Source organism: Thunnus thynnus, chromosome 3 (genome assembly GCF_963924715.1).
Source record: "Thunnus thynnus chromosome 3, fThuThy2.1, whole genome shotgun sequence".
Classification (NCBI taxonomy): domain Eukaryota; kingdom Metazoa; phylum Chordata; class Actinopteri; order Scombriformes; family Scombridae; genus Thunnus; species Thunnus thynnus.
In genome coordinates, this window is record NC_089519.1 from 38,761,044 (window position 1) to 38,780,383 (window position 19,340).

Below are 19,340 nucleotides of genomic sequence, written 5' to 3' on the forward strand. Positions count from 1 at the left end.
CACTTTCTTCCCTCCTTCTCAGCTGGAGAGAAGGATTTCAGAGTACTCCTCTTGTGAAATCTCCTCATAAATCCCATGACTTTGGCCAAATCTTACATTAAAAATCATATTTTAGTAGGAAATTTCGTCACAAATCCATTGATACAGGTTTGAAAGTGGTCAGACTTATAGTTTAGACGTCAGAAGCCTCTGTTTGACACAAAGTTCATGCCCATAGATTGCCTCCCCATTGGTTTAGATTGTAAGGGTGATGTGGCACTGCAACTTTCAGGGCTATAAAATCTAAACCGTTCGAGTTATTACAAAGTTTTTAACAACTTTTATTCAGCACAGTGTCATAAGTCATGTATTAAAGTTTGAAGCCGATACCATTAATGCCTTAGGAGGAGATAGCGTTTATTCAAGGTCCAAAATTGGCGCAAAGTTTACTTTGATGGGCTTATTGTGGACTTCCTGTTGGATTTAGGTCAGGGGGGTCAGCGTATGATTTGTAGGTCTTGATGAGATGAATAATTGAATTTTGGTTTGATCTCTCTAAGACGTTCCTACGGGCCGTGGCGGCCATCTTACATACGTAGGTGGCGCTATAGAGCACATTTTGGCATTGTGGGGGATAATTTTTACATTTCATCAAATCTTTCACCAGACCTGATGTGCGTGCCAAATTTGGTGAGTTTTTGAGCATTTTTAGGGGGTCAAATTTAGGGTTGAAGTGGCGTAATAATAAAGAAAGAAACAGAACAGGTACAAGAGGGTCTTCACTCTTTGAGACTCACCGAGCTGTTTGTATCTGAAGTTTCCCCTCAGACTGTGATCCTGGAGGAGGTTTTCCTCTTCACTTCAATACAGGTTGTTTTTTTTTTTCAGGAACTGCAGCTGATTGGCTCCATGTTTGTAGTTTTTTTTTGTCTTTTATTATTTTTTATAAGTTGCCAGTTCAGTGAGATGGTTTCATGTTGAGTCATTTTTCGATCTGCTTCATGCTTTGTTGTTTGTTTATTTTAGTTTAGTTACATGTTTATTCATATTGTAAACAGACTGAACTCATTTCAACTCATTTCTTTTTAACATGTTTTAAATTTGTCCTGAAAGTCTTGTTTTTCTTCAAACAACACAAATCATAATATTATCAGAATAATATTTATGATTTACAATTTACAAAAGTAATTATATTAAAAGTAAAGATCCAATTTTATGAGTAAAAGATATAATATTTTAAGAATAAAGCCACAGTATAAAAAAGTAATACTACAAAAAGCACCTTATTATCAGGTTATTTGTTTTGTGATGAAAACTTGAGGAAAGATGAAAAATGTCAATAAAGACGCTTTCAGACAGCAGCAGCTGTGTCACCATGGCAACCACAGGAAACCCACCGACACCAAAATGATGCTGTTTAACACCTGGACGCACCTGCAGGACTGATGACATCACAGCTGGTCTGGAGCCAATCATTGTCCAGTATTCAACTGACAGTGTGATGTGAAGGTCCTGCAGGGAACCGAGCTGAAGCTGAACTAGAAGTGTGACCGTCGGATTTATCGCTGAGTCGTGTTGTTGTGTTTTCAGGGTACGACAGCGACGTGGCCCGAGAGAAGGCGGTGGACTACGTCACCAAGATCTACTCGGCCAGCATCAGGAACATGTCAGGAACCAAACCTCACCTGCAGCACAAAGAGCTTCCTGTGGAGGAGAGGTACCTTCATCATCACCTTTATCATTACACTGACTGACACACAACATTAAAAGCTGCAGCGCTGGAAAGTAATTCAGTACATTTACTTCCAGTACTGTGTGTGTTCTCTGTCATCAGACCTCCTGTGAGCCGAGCGGCGCCGCTGCCCGACAAACTGCTGAAGAATAACGTGATCAAGAAGAAGAAAGCGGTGGAGGTCAGTGTGAGCCTTCAGACGCCTCGTTTAGCATCCGCCGCTAACATGCCGCATGTCTTCAAACAGCTGTGTGTGTTTCAGGAGCTCGTGTTGGAGCACGTGTTCGGATATCGAGGCTTTGACTGTCGCAACAACCTGCATTACCTCAACGACGGCACCGACATCATCTATCACACCGCCGCCGCCGTGGTCATCCAGAGCCTGTCCTCCGGTTGGTAAAACACACGGACCAAACTCTTCATTTCAAATGTTGTTGTTGTTGTTGTTGTGGTTGACATCACACTTCCTGTTTCCTGTCCCAACAGGAACTCAGAGTTTCTACCTGGAACACACGGACGACATCCTGTGTCTGACTGTCAATCAACACCCCAAATACCAAAACATCATCGCTACGGGACAAATCGGTGAGTGAAGCCGAACGTTGCAATCGTCAGACAGTCAAACACTTTGACTCTTTGCTGCTCTCATGTTCTTCTTCATGTGCGCTCAGACAGCTAACATGCTAACATGCTAACACTTGTGCAGCAACACAAACAGCTCGTTTACTCTCCAACCTGCTGACTGAGTTCACACTATAAGACTAAATGTGTTTTCCCGCCAATATTTCCAACCAATATTTTGATAAAAGCTCATTTTAACTCAACATTAACTGCATCTCTTCCTCAGCAGATGACCTTTACTTTTACTTTTAGCTTGAACTTGAACCTTGACGTAAATTTTATTTTATTTTTTTTGGTAAACTGCTACTAAAGTCTCTGAGGTTATGAAGGTCAAGAAGGACCTTTCTGGCTCCGTCACAGCAGTGAGCATGCTCAGTAGAGACTTCTGCTGGCCGAGTCAGCTGACTTCCTGTTGGCTCTCTGTTCACTCAAATGATATAAAATAATTTAATCATCATTCCAAATGTTATTGGATCAAATTCTGATAATAAAACGAGTCATTTATTTACTGTTTTACAGCTGCTGCTTTTCCAATAATTGTGTTTGGGGAGAAAAATGCTTTTTGGGCCAGCGTGCATCACGTGACAGACAGGAAGTTGTAATTACACGGTTTGACCACCGTGTCAGGATGGTTTCATAGCCCTTCACACAAAGTTCAGCCTCGTTGAACTTTGTTTCTCTGGTTGTTTTAGGCCGCGGTACGGTGGCCTGCAAGGGCAAACGTGCCGCAAGGTCCAGGTATCATCGGATAATTCGTAATTCAAAAACCAAAAAACGGTAAATCTGTTATTTGTTTCAAAACAAAAAACAAAAAAACGTTTTTGGTGTCAGAATCAAATAACAAAACCAATCAAACCCGGCTGCTTTTGGTTTTTGCCGATTCGTTTTATCGTTTTTCCTTTTTGGATTGAATATCCAGCAGGTCTGCCGACATCAAGACGATTCATTTTTTCATTTTAAACCAAAAACGAAGAACAAAATCACGTGATCTATTCCTTTTTTGTTTCCCAATGAAAATCCAGAAAACCAAATTCAAAAGATTGCGCAATTTTAGTTTAGAAATCAAGTAATTTTGTCAGTTTTTGTCAGATAGCGGAAGCGGCTACATTAGCCTACCCATGATCCTCAGCGACCGTTGCTATGGTGAAGACGCCTGCAACTTAAGAAAACGTATGATGCAAATAGAACAAAAGCAAATTAAGAAAACATCAACACACATGCAGCATTTAGAAAACGCGCCGCAAATACCGCAACACAACGGAAGTGTTTCAGGAGGACGCTAAAGAGTGACGAATGCGTCAATAACTCAAAAGCAAAATGTTGTTAAAACACAAATGAGGCCTCTTTCCTGCAGCAGTAACAACCTTATTTTCACCAGAACGTCCTCTGAGCTGAACTAATAACGTTGATCGTTTTGTGATGTTTGCCCTTATAGGCCACCGTACCGCGGTGTCCGCTAGCTTCAGCTCGCACACAGTAGAACACGACAACTCGAGAGATTTTGCACAGCTGGTCCGTGTTTGGGTCTCAGTTAGCTGATCAAAAGAAAATTAATCACCAACTTTTTTGATAATTGATTATTCATCTCAGTCAATTTGCTTCTTACTTCCTTTCAAGTCTGAATATTTGCTGGTTTTCTAAACATCTGAACAACACGTCTCCTTGGAGACTGTGAGGGACATTTTCACTATTTTCTGCCTTTCAACACCAGATGATTTTGAAGAAATACTTCTATTAATTTGGATAATTATAATAAACATAATAATAAACATGCAGTATAATTTCAAACAGCTGTTTTATCTGCTGGGAATAAATGTTGATGTTGAAACATAAACTGCACTTTAGTTCCTTTTATTCTTAATATACTGTTGAGTCCTCAGTGGAAACTACATCCCGCAGCTCTCTACAGGAAATAATGGTCTTCCTCTGTGTGATGTTGAACCTTGTTCAGCTTTACTAATCGGATCACAGAGCCGTCGTATTGATCAGCGTGTTGTTTTCTGCATGAACTGGCTGCTTTTTGCCCATCGCACCTCTTTTCTTTTTCCTGCTTCCTCATCGTCACCGCCTCACCTTCATCTCCAGGTGACATCACTGACCTGCCAGGTAAGACTCACCTTTCTGCTGTCACTCACTCATCACTCATCCATTCACACACACACACACACACACGCCATCATGTTGTAACTGGTGTGGACGTGTTTAACCTCTCGTGTTGTTCGCTGCCGGTGTGTAGAGGCCGAAGTGTCCGGTGAGTATCGGCAGTCAGGATCCTGCTCAGGTCTGGTCTAGTCCTGGTTGTAGCTCGCCCCCCCCCCCCCTTCAGAGACCATGTCAACACTAATGAGGATTCATATGAAAACACCTGTTTCTCTGCATTCACACTAAACCAACGTTTTCCATCAGATAAAACTGAATGATGTCACCAAGGAAAGATCAACTTTAAAGACCTGACGGACTCTCTGTGATCTCTTCTTCAGTAAACAAAACTGCCAGTTCAATGAATCCCTCCAGAAAACTGTGATTTTGCCATCGAGATAATTAACGCAAATTCAATTAATCTCTGAAATATTCGTGAGAGTTGCATGAAACGTCTGAATCAGCAGCTGCTTGTGGTTCGGACCGATCGTGGCGTTTGGTGTGGCGGTAACTTCAGGTGGAAGATGGACAAACATGATCTCAAGTACAGTATTTTCTGTTTTATAGAACGTTGAGTCCTCATGGTTCTCATGTTCAGCTGTGTTGTTTCTGTGATCTGCAGGAAGTCGTTACGTACGACTCTTCACTGGCAGCAGTTTAAAATAAATCACATTATTTTACTTTGATTGCAATTTTACCACAATAAGAGACATAAAACATCACAAACAGTATTGTAGTTTTTGAGAAAAGCTGCAAAATCAAACATTTCTGGCTGCAATAATCAAAAAAACATAACTCCATCCAACATAAATCGCTGTGTTTAAATAATTTAGTGTCATTTTTATTGATTTCAGTGCAGGAATCTGCCTCATGCTTTGTTATTCAAGATACCGACTTTAATTTTTTAGAAAAGTCTTAAAACAACTGAAATCATTTCATGCACTGACTTTTTTTATCTTTTGAAGAAAACAAAAGTTTTAGGACTTGATGAACGATAGAAGATGTAAAAACAACAGCAGCCGCGCTGTTGAGGCAGAGAGAGTTGATGATGCTGTGTCACCATGGCAACCACAGAAAAAATGACACAGCGTTTCCTGAATGATTGATCAGCATCAGCATCAGTTTGATCATCAGATCTGTATTAATAAATAAATGTTTATGATATTCGTTAAACTCGTTTACCGAAGATGTTCTTCAGCTTAACAGGCGTCAGTTAACAAATCACCACAAAGCACAACAGTGTTCCTGAAGGTTTAACAGGAAGCAGCGAACGACTCAGTTTCCACTTAAAGGCTTTTACCGGAGCTTTAAACAACATCTCACTTTCTTCATCAGTGAATAGAGTTCATTCAGTTGTCTATTTTCTCAGGATTGAAGTTTAGACTGAAGGAGAAGGTTTATTATACAGACGTTTTATTTTACAGGTCCTTTAATTTTACACAAATTTCCTGGAAATTTTCTAAATAATTTGCAGATATTTGGCGGATAATTTTTAGGACATTTTACAGAGAGAGTGGTACAAATTATAAAAAATAATTACGTACTGATGTTATTCTGACCCTTCACAGTTTCCCCATATAATTAGTTTATCTGAACCATAAATAAATATAATAAATACTATTATACATATAATAAATACCTTATGAGTCATTAATAAATTGGTGATTCATCCTTAATTAAGATTCAGATGGTGTATTCTTTAGGTTTTACACATTTTTTAATGGTGATTTTTACATTTTTTTTAATAAATATCGATCAAATTTAATGTGGAACACCCTCTAAGTACAAAAATGTGTATCGGTAACACAAAGAAAAATTTAAATATTTCCATTTTTGTTTATTCTTGGTCACTTTAGGAAAAGTAAAATTATAATATAATAAAATTTCAGACTAAAAAAGCGTTTCAGGTGTTTTTACTACAGTTGTAGTTTCATATGTAGTTTTTTCAATATTTTTTCAACAGTCGCTTAAAAGTCGCTGCTGTTCAGTTTTTCATGTTTTTGAGTTTTTAAACGTCTAATATGCCAATACTGACACACGCAGTATTTTCTGTAGAGAGTCTATAAAGAGTTTATTAACATTTTTTGTAAATTAGCAACTAGAAACCCAAATACAATGAGTGGCTACTTACCAACTAAACTAACCTAACACTTTTTTCAATTTTATTCTTATAATTTGTACCAAATTGCAACACCGTGTCTGTAAAATTACCCATAAAATACCTGCAAATTACATAGAAAATTTCCAGGAATTTCTTGTTAAAATTACACAACCTGTTAAATAAAGTGTTACCAGAGTTTTTCTGTTTGCATGTTAAAGTCTGTGCATAGGACAAAGAAAACAATCTGAAAATGTTTGCGTGGATGGAAAACTTTCATAACAAGTGTTTTCATTTTTGTCCACATTAGTGTGAGCATGGCGGTAGAGAAACTGAAGCCTCTTATCAGCATGTTAAAGTAGCCGAGCCAGCTGGTTACTGTATGTGTCTGTATGCGGTGAGACTGTTGCTCACAGGTTCTTATAGAAGCTGGACTTTGATCTGTTGTTTTGATGCAGATGATATCATTGCATGAATGTCAGGCATGACTGTTCTTTATCTGCCCGACAGGACGCAGTGATTCTGTTATATTAACCCTTTACAGCCATGATCACATGGGACTGTCCATCTGTCCGTCCAAGAACAGCACATCTTGACAACTGCTGAACAGACTGTCATGAATGTTACTGTGGATATTCATCATCTCCATCATGGTGACCTTTTCATCAAGTCAGTTGATTTAAAACAACAGACATGTTAATAGTTATACAGAAAATAAATAGGTAAAAAGGTAACAGGCAAAGAAAAACAATGCAGTCTTTTTAATAATTTAGGGGAATCAAAAGCAGTTGTAAAAAGATGTATCTTAATTAAAAGTGTTGATGGATGGAGAAGACCTGACTCTGAATGTAAACCTTCGCAGTCTGGGAGCACATTGATCCCCTTTTGGACTTTGATTAGGAATGTTGATGGTGAGGAGATGTAGAGAAGATATGAAGGAGGCTGGAGATGAAAGCTGGTGCCGACCCATTCAGTGCTTTAAAAACAAATAAATTCCAGAAAGCTTCTACTAACAACAGACTGTCTTGCAGATTTCTTGCATCTTTAAGCCCCAAAAACTTATTGTCTGTTTTGTTCCTGTTGCTTTTATTCAGTTGTTTTCAGCAGTTTTGTGACTCCTCTGAACTCTGCTGCCTGTAGTTTGTTTTGGGTCTTGACTTGTCTTGAGCTGACTTTAGACTCAGAAGAACGTAGTCCTGTGTGATTATGGCCAAAGGTGTTAATACTGTTTGCTGTAAATGTTTGGATACAGGTTTTTGATTTTCCCAACTCTGTATCCAAAATGCAGACACTTACCAGTTCTGCTCTGTTGAATCAGCATGTCAGTACCAGTCTCCTCCTACCGCTGAAGAATATGGAAGTACTGAATGATCCTTAAGTAGATTAAGATATATGGATTGGTCACCTACTTGCCTATGTCTTCCCTCAACTATCAAATGAAAGCCCTTTCCCCCTCATTGGTTCCATTTGTTCCTTTAGTTCAACAGTCCTTTTCCTCCTCCGCCCTTTTGTTCCTTCTTTGGTTCCTTGATTCCTTGGTTCATGAACTCTTTGATCCCATTGTTCTACTGTTCATCTGTTTTTGGTTTCTTGACTACCTTTTATACCATAGGTGCTTGATTCCCATGTTCCTCAGGTTCCTCAGGCTCTTGTCTGCTCAGTGCCTTTGGTTCCCCTAAGTGCCTTGGGTAATGGTTAAACAGTTTGCGTAATCCTCAGTTCCTTGAGCCCCTTGATACTGTGGTTCTTAGGTTCCTTGGTCCAAGGGTTCCTCAGTCTCTTTGCTACTTGTTACTGAGGTCATTGCTGCTCAAAACCGTAGCTTTGAGTGACCTTAATTACCAAGGTCATTGGTTCCACAGTTGCTAAGATGTTAAGGTCCTTGGTTGCCCTTGGTCCAGTGGTTCCTTGAATCCTTGGCTAACTGAATGCCTTAGGTCCTTGGTTCCACAGTACCTGAATTCTGTGGTGGTTCTTTGGACCTATGGACCTTCATGGTTTTTGGCTACCTTAATGCCTTGGGTTATTGGTTCCATGGTTCCTTGGGTCCTTAGGTCCTGGGCTGCTTGATGCCCTGACTCCTGGTTCCTATGGTTCTGGTCTCTTCTCACAGGTCTCGCCCCGTCCATCCATGTGTGGGACGCCATGACCAAGCAGACGCTGTCCATCCTCCGTTGTTCTCATGCTAAAGGTGTTGGCTACGTCAACTTCAGCGCTACAGGAAAGCTGCTGCTGTCTGTCGGTGTGGAGCCTGAACACGCCATCACCGTGTGGAGGTGGCAAGAAGGTATCAAAAAATTATTCTACTCTAAAATCAGGCAAACTGGTGTGATTTATTTATTTATTTAAAAAATGTAACTCATGTAATGACTTTTCCAACATCTAAAGGACAAGAAGCTGTTGCGATTGATCACAGTGAAAGGAGCTGAGGATGAGGATTCATTAATTCTACTTTTTCTAGCTGATGGACACCAGAAACCTGAAAGAAATGTTTACACATTTCCATCTGAGAGCATTTTAGTGCAGAAATCAGAAACAAGTTCTTGGTAACTTTTGAAATCAGTTTGACATTTATATTCCACACATATTCACAGAGGTGGTGTGTTGTTAGCTAGCTAAACCTAAGATCTGCAATTCTCCATCCACTGGCTGTTTTTAGCTAATACACATGAAAAGATAAAATTTGCTCGTGTTGATATATTACAATGCATGAAGACATTTCTGTAAGACTACATAAACTATTTTGCTGCGAAGAGCCTTCTGCGTTGTCGTTACAGTACAGAATAAGCAAACTGAGTATTAATATGTATTTACCATGGAGAGATATCCACAGTGACCTCTGACCTCTCTGCCAGGCACCAAGGTGACCAGTAAAGGCGGCCACGCTGAGCGGATCTTTGTGGTAGAGTTCAGACCGGACTCTGACACCCAGTTTGTGTCGGTGGGAATCAAACACATCAAGTTCTGGACGCTGGTCGGAGGTTCGCTCATGTACAAGAAAGGAGTGATCGGCTCGGTGGAGGATGGACGCATGCAGACCATGCTGTCTGTGGCCTTTGGTGCTGTAAGATAAATACTGTCATTATCGTTAACATTTTATCAGTGGTCTTTCTACTTCCCAAAACTTATGGAACTAACTGTAAAGCCAACCAGATTTGAGCTGAACTAGAAAATGACTCACCTTAAAACGTATAATATGTAAATATTTACAGCACTTTCTATAAATTTGTTTCAAGTCATTGTTTTTCTCATCTAGAACAACTTGACATTCACTGGTGCTATAAACGGAGATGTGTACGTATGGAGGGAGCACTTCCTGGTGCGGGTGGTGGCGAAGGCACACAGTGGTCCAGTCTTCACCATGTACACCACGCTAAGGGACGGACTCATCGTTACCGGGGGGAAGGAACGGCCGTGAGTACCCACAAATCTACATATTCATTTTAGCTACCGTTTGGAAAGTGATAAAAAAAACTCACAAACAAGTGATTCCTTCATATTCACAGAAGTGTTCGGTCTATTCAGCCTATGGCCAGTCATATAACTTGAACAATCTGGGTCTTATTGTTCTAGTATCTATAGGTTATTGTAACGTTCAGTTACATAAGATTGTCCATCATTGGATCAGGGTCTTATTGTTGTGGAGGTGTTTTTGTGCCTCGGTCTCTGGTAGGGTCACTGGTCCCAGGTAATGGACCGGACAAATGGTTTGTTCTTGACTCTTATGTTTTATTCAACATGTTCAGAAAGAATCTCAGCAGGAATAGTGACGCCAGGCCCAACTCTTGGACACTTTGGGGTGGAGCTTTTAGGTGAGGATTTCAGTTAGCTGATCTGGATCCTCACTGGTTTCTGTTGTCACAGCTCCTAATCTTCCTGTAGTCCACCTTGTGGAATGCAAGCCCTGTAACTCTGCCAGTCCCTGTCAGACCTGATCCTTATGGGCTCAGTCTCTGTCAAGGAAAGAATAGGAGTGAGGTGTGGGTCTGCTGGGCAAGGAGCATGGCTAAGGCACATCCATGTCGGGACTCCACCACCCCTCAAAATGAATAGCCAGGACCCTCAGCTAGGACATCTGCAGGAATCCTGGCCTCTGCAAGGGACTGGCAGCTTTTGGTGGACAAACAGCTCAAGCTCCCTCAGCACATCACAGTCACCATCTTGAGACCAGATATTGTTGTAGCTAACAGTCCCATAGGACTGAAGTCGGATTAGCCTTAGCTGGGTCGCCTTGAGGAGGGCGTATGATGTTGAAAGACCCAAAACACCTGATAATTCCAGGAACATCACTGAAGATGTGTCCATGAGCATCAGCAGATGTATTTGCTCACTGATTTAATAAATGCATTGACAATTTGTTGATTAGAAAAGTTACATCGTGCAGAAGTGCACAAAGTCTGAACTTTGTACTTAAAACTGTGATGTTTGTTGGTGTGTTTGCAGCACTAAAGAGGGCGGTGCTGTGAAGCTTTGGGACCAGGAGATGAAGCGTTGCAGAGCGTTTCAGCTGGAGACTGGCCAGCCGGTGGAGAATGTCCGATCTGTCTGCAGAGGGAAGGTACGAGCTAGATCTGACTATTAAATTGAACTCCTTTAATCCAAATGTCACTTTCAGTGGTACAGTCCTAACAACCACTGGAAAACACTTCAGTTCATGTGCACTTCCTAGTTTTGTGAACTAATGTCCAGCATGCAATGCACAATCTGTATCTCTGTATCTGGATTCCTGCCACTGGAAAAACAACTTCAAACATTTTGCCATGTCTGTTTCTACCTTGATGATCCAGGGTAAAATCCTGGTGGGAACCAAAGACGGTGAGATCATTGAGGTTGGAGAGAAGAACGCTGCCTCCAATACAATGATCAATGGACACACTCAAGGAGGGATCTGGGGTTTGGCGACTCACCCTTTCAAAGACGTCTTCATCTCCGCCAGCGATGACGGAACCATCCGGATATGGGACCTGGCTGACAAGGTACCTGTTTGAAGACTGAGGGTGGAGACTCTGCATTCAGCATTAATTTACCTTCAGGGGTATTAGATCAAGACACACAGTTTGTATGTCTTGCCCTGCTGCAAGCCTGCAGCCTGTTAACTGTCTGCTCACACGTTCTGTTGTTTTCTGTGTTAGAAACTACTGAACAAAGTGAGTTTGGGTCATCCCGCCAAATGCACATCCTATAGCCCCAACGGAGAGATGGTTTCCATCGGCATGGAGAACGGAGAGTTCATCGTCCTGCTGGTCAACTCCCTCACTGTCTGGGGCAAGAAGAGAGACCGCAGCGTTGCCATCCAGGACATACGGTAGGACATTAAGGTTTAACAGATATTAGAAGATACATTAGGACATCATTCTGTAGCTGCCAACCTACATTTGTAATGAGCTGAACTCTTTGTTCTCTTTGTGGTTTGTGTTTTAGATTCAGTCCAGATAACCGGTTCCTGGCAGTGGGTTCGGTTGAAAGTGCTGTGGATTTCTATGACCTTTCTCTTGGACCTTCCCTCAACCGGATTGGTTACTGTAAAGACATCCCGGGCTTCGTCATCCAGATTGACTTCTCTGCTGACAGCAAACACATCCAGGTTAAAAAGTCTATAAACCTTCAGTCAATCTTACTGCATGTTGAGTTATGGCCTACGTGTACTGGGTCAGAACAATCATTTGAAGGAGCCTCATGCATCAATGAAATAACTCAAATTTAAAATCTCTTTCATTTCCATCCCAGGTGTCCACCAGCACCTACACTCGGCAGGTGCATGAAGTTCCTTCTGGGAAGGTCGTCACAGAGCCACTTGTCATTGAGAGGATCACCTGGGCTACCTGGACCAGGTGAGTCTGGCTGAGACATTCATAAAGGTCAGATAATGCCACATAGTGTATGACATGTGTAGCTTTGGGGACACAGGACACAGGGAATACTGTATACTGAAGATCTCAGGTAAAATGTTTTACTACAGAACGCTGGGAACAGACTGTCAAGCTCAGGGAACTACGTAAGTTTAGACCCTGAGTTTGTATGTTGGGGAACTGACTGAATAACCCAGGGAACATACTAGAGAGCTCAGGGAGGGAACTAACTCGAGATCCTGGGGAACCAGAGCCAAGACAGCTAAATTTACAGGTTAGGGAAGATAAAATAGAGTTCAAGGAACATACTAAAGGGCCTATAGGGAACACCCTGTAGATCTAAGGAAACGTAGGAAATGTAGAAAGGGAACTAACTGTTGAGCCGAGGGATAGTACTATAGTGCCTAGGGAACATACAGCAGAGTCTAGGGAACTTACTTTATATCCTTGGGAAAATAAATTCACGCTTAGGCATCTTAATGTAGAACCTAAGGAACTACCTGTACCCGTTGAGTCTAGGGAACATATTGTTGATTTTTAAAGAACATGCTGTGGGGTTTAGGGAACATATTGTTGATTTTTAAAGAACATACTGTGGGGTTTAGGGAACATATTGTTGATTTTTAAAGAACATACTGTGGGGTTTAGGGAACATATTGTTGATCTTAAAGAACATACTGTGGGGTTTAGGGAACATATTGTTGATTTTTAAAGAACATACTGTGGGGTTTAGGGAACATATTGTTGATTTTTAAAGAACATACTGTGGGGTTAAGGGAACATATTGTTGATTTTTAAAGAACATACTGTGGGGTTTAGGGAACATATTGTTGATTTTTAAAGAACATACTGTGGGGTTAAGGGAACATATTGTTGATTTTTAAAGAACATACTGTGGGGTTTAGGGAACATATTGGAAGACTATAGAAACATGAGGCTGTGGGATCAATCAGATATTGATCAGTGTGGTTTTCTTTGTTTTTCTAGCATCCTGGGTGACGAGGTTCTCGGTGTTTGGCCCCGTAACGCTGAGAAGGCCGATGTTAACTGTGCTTGTGTTTCCCACGCTGGCCTCAACCTGGTGACCGGAGACGACTTCGGCCTCATCAAGCTCTTTGATTTCCCGTGCTCGGAAAAATTTGTGAGTGAACTTCATGTGACAATAACTTCTCACAGATTTCTGACGTGTTTGTCTTTAACAGATAATCTTGGATCCCTTCACCTGCTCTTTGTACCTCCTTCTGATCTTTCCACAGGCTAAACACAAGCGTTACTTCGGTCACTCTGCTCACGTGACCAACGTTCGCTTCTCTTGTGATGATAAGTACGTCATCAGTGCCGGCGGCAGTGACTGCAGGTGAGAATGAAGCTAGTAGTTAGCTCAACCTCTCAGAGGTGCTAGCATTGCTGTAGACTCTCTCTTGCTGTTTTCCTAGTTTGTTCCAGCTTGATGTTTTGTAATGCGCGGTTCAGACTACATAATATCACAGACGTAGGGCATGGTTTTATCATGTGCGGTGTGTCCTAGCGTACAACGCCTCACAATGTCATGACAAAAAGACGAGCGTGTCGTAATTTATCTTGTGTCGCAGAGTACGACAACTTCCACAATGTGTTCTGTGATGTTGACCAATAGGAGGACAGGTGAACTGTAAACATGCTGATGATGGACTGATGTTGTTCGGTATTTCTAAATATATTTTTTTGTCTTCTCTCTATTTTTTGTCTTCTGTAGAAATAAAATTTGATGAAACTGTTCCTTGCATTTGTGAGAACGTCTGAATGAGTATTTAAAGTGAAATACCACCCAAAACACTTATTTTTTAAATTTAGCTGATGACATCATGCTCTACAGAAACTACGACTTGTTTTATGAGGAACCTCTTCAATGGGGCTTAAACTAACCATTATTTTCATAATCGATTAATCTGACAATTATTTTCTCAATGAATCATTTGGCCTATAACATCAGCAAACAATTTACTAAATCCCAAAGTGTCATTATCAAATGTCTTTTTAGTCCAAAACCCCCAAAATATTAAATTTACTACGATGTTAAAACACTGGGAAGCAGTGAATTTTCACCTTTGAGAATCTAAAACAAGAGATTGTTTAAATTCGTCATCCAAACTTTGCTGATGTCTTGCTGTAATGTGATGCTAATGGCTAATGGTAGGAGTGTGAAACAGAGGAAAGCTTCATGCAGTCAGTATCGTACACACCGCTTCAGACGCCATTGTTTGTTTACATTGTTTTTCCTGGAAGACAGATGGCGAGCTATGATTGGTCGGGTACCGACGTGTCGTCCGTCGCGTCTCTCAACAAAGTCTCGCCAAGAATTTATGACTCTATTATCACCAGAGTTGACACAGTGACGTCTTATCAGACATAAACATTATGTAGTCTGAACCTTGAAGATATATTTAGTCCATAATTCTGTTTCTTCCAAGAAGAACATCAGATAACATTACTGACAAAGACATAATATTACTGAAATACAAGATGTTAAATGTTCTGAACAAGAGATACTATTGGCTGCTGGAGGAGACTGTCTGACCAATCAGATTCCACAGATGCTGCAGCTCCTTCAATAAGACTTTACATTAAAACCGTCATTAGATAATTTGTCACATTATAGTTCAGATTTTACTCACTGACGGAAAAAGATTCATTACAGATTTTGTTTTCAAAGATTATCTTAAGTTTTTGTCAGTGAATATTTTTTATCATAGTTTGCATTGATGAAATTAACGCTGGTACTGCAGTGAAAGGGCTTCAGGGAAATACACTTCTCAAGATTTACTTCAAAATAAACAAGTGGAGCCCAGAAACTGTAAACAGCTCACAGCTGGAATAACTGCACAGACTGATCCATCTCACACATTCACAGTAATCTGTCTCTTCTTCTGCAGTTTATTTGTGTGGAAATGCCAGTGAATCCTCCAGAATCTTCCATCAGTCCTTCTTCTTCTCCTGTGATGCTGCACTCACCTGACGCTTCAGTCCCTTTACCTGAAAACACAGGACAGGATGTCTGAACACGAACTGAACCAGTCTGTGAGCTGATGCTGCCGTGTGGGATCGAACCTGTGACACTTTGCTGTGGGACACGCTGTCCCCTTACTACTGTCTCTTAGTGTGACGTCATTCTTCATGTACAGATGATCTTGTTAAATATGTCAGAAAAGATGAAAAAAAAAGAGAAAAGTGCAGTTTTTCTTTAAAAGAAGTGGTAGCTGTATCATGTAGCAGTGTTTCCAGTGTCAGTATGTGCCTTTCTCACAAACTCTGACCAAACATTTGATACAACTTTATTTATAATCGTGGTGCTATGAAACGTGATCATTTAGGGCTTTTACAAATATGGATGATGAGTACTGTCGTTGTATTGTTTGTTTTGTATCTCGTACTGTATGATGATGATGATGATGATGATGATGATGCAGTTATATTTCTCTGCGCTGAGCTGAGCGGATGCATCAGGCGGCTCGTACAAAACTGATGTAAAAAAAAAAAAAAGAATAGAGGAAAGATGGATCTTTGTTTGATCCCAGTTATAAAAATCGAAGAGAGAAAATAGTTTAGATAAGACTTAAAAAAAAACTCTACCTCAAAATACAATTAAGTGAAACTAAATAGTAATAGATAATATTTAAGGTAGAAGATACATATTTAATAGAATTTCATTAAGCAGAACTTGAGATACAACATGATGCCGTTACTTCTGTTTCTGCATTTAAGAGAACATCTGAAGGAGGATTTAAAGGGCGATACCAACCAAAACACTTATTTTAAATTTATTATTAGAATTATTTAGCTGATGACATTGTGCTCTACACAATCTGTGACCTGTTTTAATAATCGATTAATCTGCTGATTATTTTCTAAATGTTTCCCAGAGCTCAGAAGATTGTTGTCAAATGTCCAAAACCCCCAAAATATTAAAATTACTACAATGCAATGCAATGCAATGCAAACACTGAAAAGCAGCAAAGTTTCACACTTGAGAAGCTGAAACAAGAGATTGTTTTTACTTCAACAATTAATTGATTATCAAAATAGTTGTCGATTAAATTTCTGTCAATCGATTAACTGACTGATCATTGCAGAGGTAAAATCTTCCTTCAGTCTTCTGGTGTCGTCCAAACTGACATGTGAAACATTGACCCACTGAAGTGTTTTGACATATTTTTACGTTATAAATATATATACGTATATATACAGTATGTATATCATCAGTTAAAGGAGCTGATGACATGTTGGTGGTAATATTTAAAACTTGTGAACACAAACTTATAACAAATAGTAAATGTTGCTGTTGTAAATGCTAACTATGGTGACAAATACAGTGCATTTCCTGTCGCTGTTTCACAACAAAAGCATCCATGTGATTCTCCTATGCAAAGCTTTTAATGTGAAACATGAGCAGCAGGAAGTGATAGCTTTGAATTGGCAGCAAGTTATTTATTTATTTATTTATTTATACAATTATTTATTTAACAGGGACAGTGCACATTCATAAACGTTGCTGTAAATGCATCAGAGTTACGTCTGTAGTCTCTAGACGGATGCTACAAGTCAACAGAAATTAAATAAAATAAGATTTGAAATTACAAAGTTAGTACAAAGTTGGATAATTTACCATGTAGGGCAATAATAAAAAGAGAAGAGAATATTAATGTCAGTAAAAAGACATTATGCTGCAGTGTATTGTCATTAGATGCAGCTCTGAGCCTTCTGATTGGTGAAAATTAACAAATCACCTTCCAACTGACACATTTTCTAGATGTTTTGGTCGTGCTGCCACCATCAATCAGAGAAAAAGTAAATAATTTATGAGTTTAATTGAATAATTAGTTAAAATAGTTAAGGGTTCTCTTAATGAATGATAGCACAAAACTAGTATTTTATTAAAGACCAGTGGACACTCAAACACATAAAGACCACCAGAAACTGTAGTACAAGATGTCCATCTCATCTCTGATTGGCTGTAAACTGCTCTCAGCCATCTTCTAACAGCAGCTCCAGAAGAATTTCACCTTTCAGTTGATTTGAATTGAAGCTTCGGTACTGAAGGAACTTTTATTGAGTCACTTCTTTACTTGCGGAGTTCCACAGGGTTCAATGTTGGGTCCCCTCTTATTTTACCTTTCCATGATTCCACTTGGACATTTGTCAGCTGCGAATGCTACAATCGTTTTCACATATGTGTGGAAAACACCAAACATAGTTCAGGTCAACAGTTAAACCACAGTTCATTAAACTACAGGTTACCATAGCAACAAGAGTGATGCCTCAGCTAACTAGTGAAACAAACGTAAAACTGACTTCAAACATGGAGGATTTAAACACAGCTTGTTTCTTTGTTCAGTGGACTCGATAGAAGACAGATTACAGTAGAGACAATAGTGGACTCCACTGAGTCTGTTTTTGTACATGAGAACACCTTGCATAATAACATATTTTAAAAATACTAAACCATAAGCATCAAGAATTTTATACCCCAAAATGAATATATTACATCCCGAGAATCAAACTGTAGTACTTATATTCTATTTTCTCCCAGAATGTAGATGGAATAATGTTAGTATGATGTTTATCGCTGGTGGTTCTGGTTTTGTTTGTGTAACAGCAGATTTATTTTGATGAAAAATGAAAAGATTTTAGCTGTAACTGTTTGAGTGTTGCGAGATAATCTACAGATACTTTCCTGTGGAGTTTAGTTTACTCAAATTTTAAACTCAGTCTTTAATAAAGTGATCTCATAAACCTGCCAAGCATGATAACTGTCATATTATTAACTATGGGGCATGTTATGCTAACATTAGCCAAAAAACCCTGTTTATTTTAGTGCCCCCATTTTGTACAAATAGTTTTGAGTGTTCAAAACTATTTGAACTCAAAACCGAAATGACAAAGTTTGGCGGATAATGAGCTAATATAAGGTAGCTAGAAAACTAATGTTATCATGCTGACACATTAACTTGCTAGCTAACAAGCAGCTAAGGGTATGTTACAGGAACAGTCTGGCATTTACTGAACTCTTGTTGTCCAGAATCACATATTTAGGTCCAGGATGTGTACTAGCTTAGCACAAACACTGAAAGCATGGGGAAAGCTAGTCAAAGCAGCCCAAAACAGCTAGCATAACGAATGTTACAACAGGTATTAAGAGCTCGTTTGCATGTCCTTGAGGCTAATTTGGCTTCAGGAATGAAAATGACTTGACTAGCTTTGACTGACGTTATGCTAACTGTTTGTCACTAAATTATTTTGCAGTAGCTGCAACTACCAAATGCTTTGGCTCGTTCACAGACATATCAATGCTACACCATCACAGCTCATCTGCACGCTGCAGTCTCGTCAATAACACCCCCGTGGAAATCAAAAATTAACTGAGAGGTTTCAGACTAACTTGCATTTGCGTAGCACACAGACTGGAAGCAGTCTTTGCTAGCTAGACTAACAGTTTCCCCCTGCTTCCAGTCTTTTTGCTAAGCTAGGCTAAATACATCCTGAACCTATTGTTGTACTGGACTCCCTGCTAATAAGAAGACTGTTCATTTAAAATGTAGTTGCAGTGTTTAGGATTTAGTGGCATCTGCAACCTCACCGCTAGATGCCACTGAATCCTACACACTGCTCCTTTAAATAAGCTGTTGACTGAAATACTTTAATGTTTCATGTTATAACATTTGATTCTCTGCAGCAGGTTCGGCTCAGACATCTTGTGGTTTCAGTAAAATCTAAACGAGCGAAGCCTCAACGTGGTCGTGCCACTCGGCTTTTTTCTCATCTGTCAAATTTTGTCATCAAAATAAAAAAAGTTTACAGTATAGAGAAAGTATATTCTTGTGTAGAACGTGTATAAGTACGTCTTTTACAATAAAAGTATAAAAAACTAAAACATGTTGGCAGTGAG

At 39.8% G+C, this 19,340-nt stretch overlaps 1 protein-coding gene across 6 annotated transcripts in view; it reads left to right on the forward strand.

Moving 5' to 3' along the window:
* Positions 1-19,316, forward strand: part of LOC137180441 (echinoderm microtubule-associated protein-like 6) — a 48,089-nt gene extending 28,773 nt beyond the window's left edge. For 2 of the 6 annotated variants that reach the window (XM_067585809.1, XM_067585813.1), the window contains 16 exons: positions 1,570-1,696; positions 1,814-1,892; positions 1,974-2,103; positions 2,198-2,296; positions 4,418-4,438; positions 8,683-8,856; positions 9,425-9,633; positions 9,826-9,983; positions 11,013-11,127; positions 11,357-11,545; positions 11,702-11,874; positions 11,991-12,153; positions 12,297-12,400; positions 13,406-13,559; positions 13,675-13,775; positions 15,331-19,316. In XM_067585809.1, the coding sequence (XP_067441910.1) occupies positions 1,570-1,696; positions 1,814-1,892; positions 1,974-2,103; positions 2,198-2,296; positions 4,418-4,438; positions 8,683-8,856; positions 9,425-9,633; positions 9,826-9,983; positions 11,013-11,127; positions 11,357-11,545; positions 11,702-11,874; positions 11,991-12,153; positions 12,297-12,400; positions 13,406-13,559; positions 13,675-13,775; positions 15,331-15,355 (2,021 nt within the window). In that variant the 3' untranslated portion in view covers positions 15,356-19,316. Of the gene's footprint in view, positions 1-1,569; positions 1,697-1,813; positions 1,893-1,973; positions 2,104-2,197; positions 2,297-4,417; positions 4,439-8,682; positions 8,857-9,424; positions 9,634-9,825; positions 9,984-11,012; positions 11,128-11,356; positions 11,546-11,701; positions 11,875-11,990; positions 12,154-12,296; positions 12,401-13,405; positions 13,560-13,674; positions 13,776-14,010; positions 14,108-15,330 lie in introns of those variants that run through there. The other 4 variants (XM_067585808.1, XM_067585812.1, XM_067585811.1 and 1 more) reach the window with 4 other exon arrangements.
* The last annotated feature ends 24 nt before the right edge of the window (positions 19,317-19,340 follow it).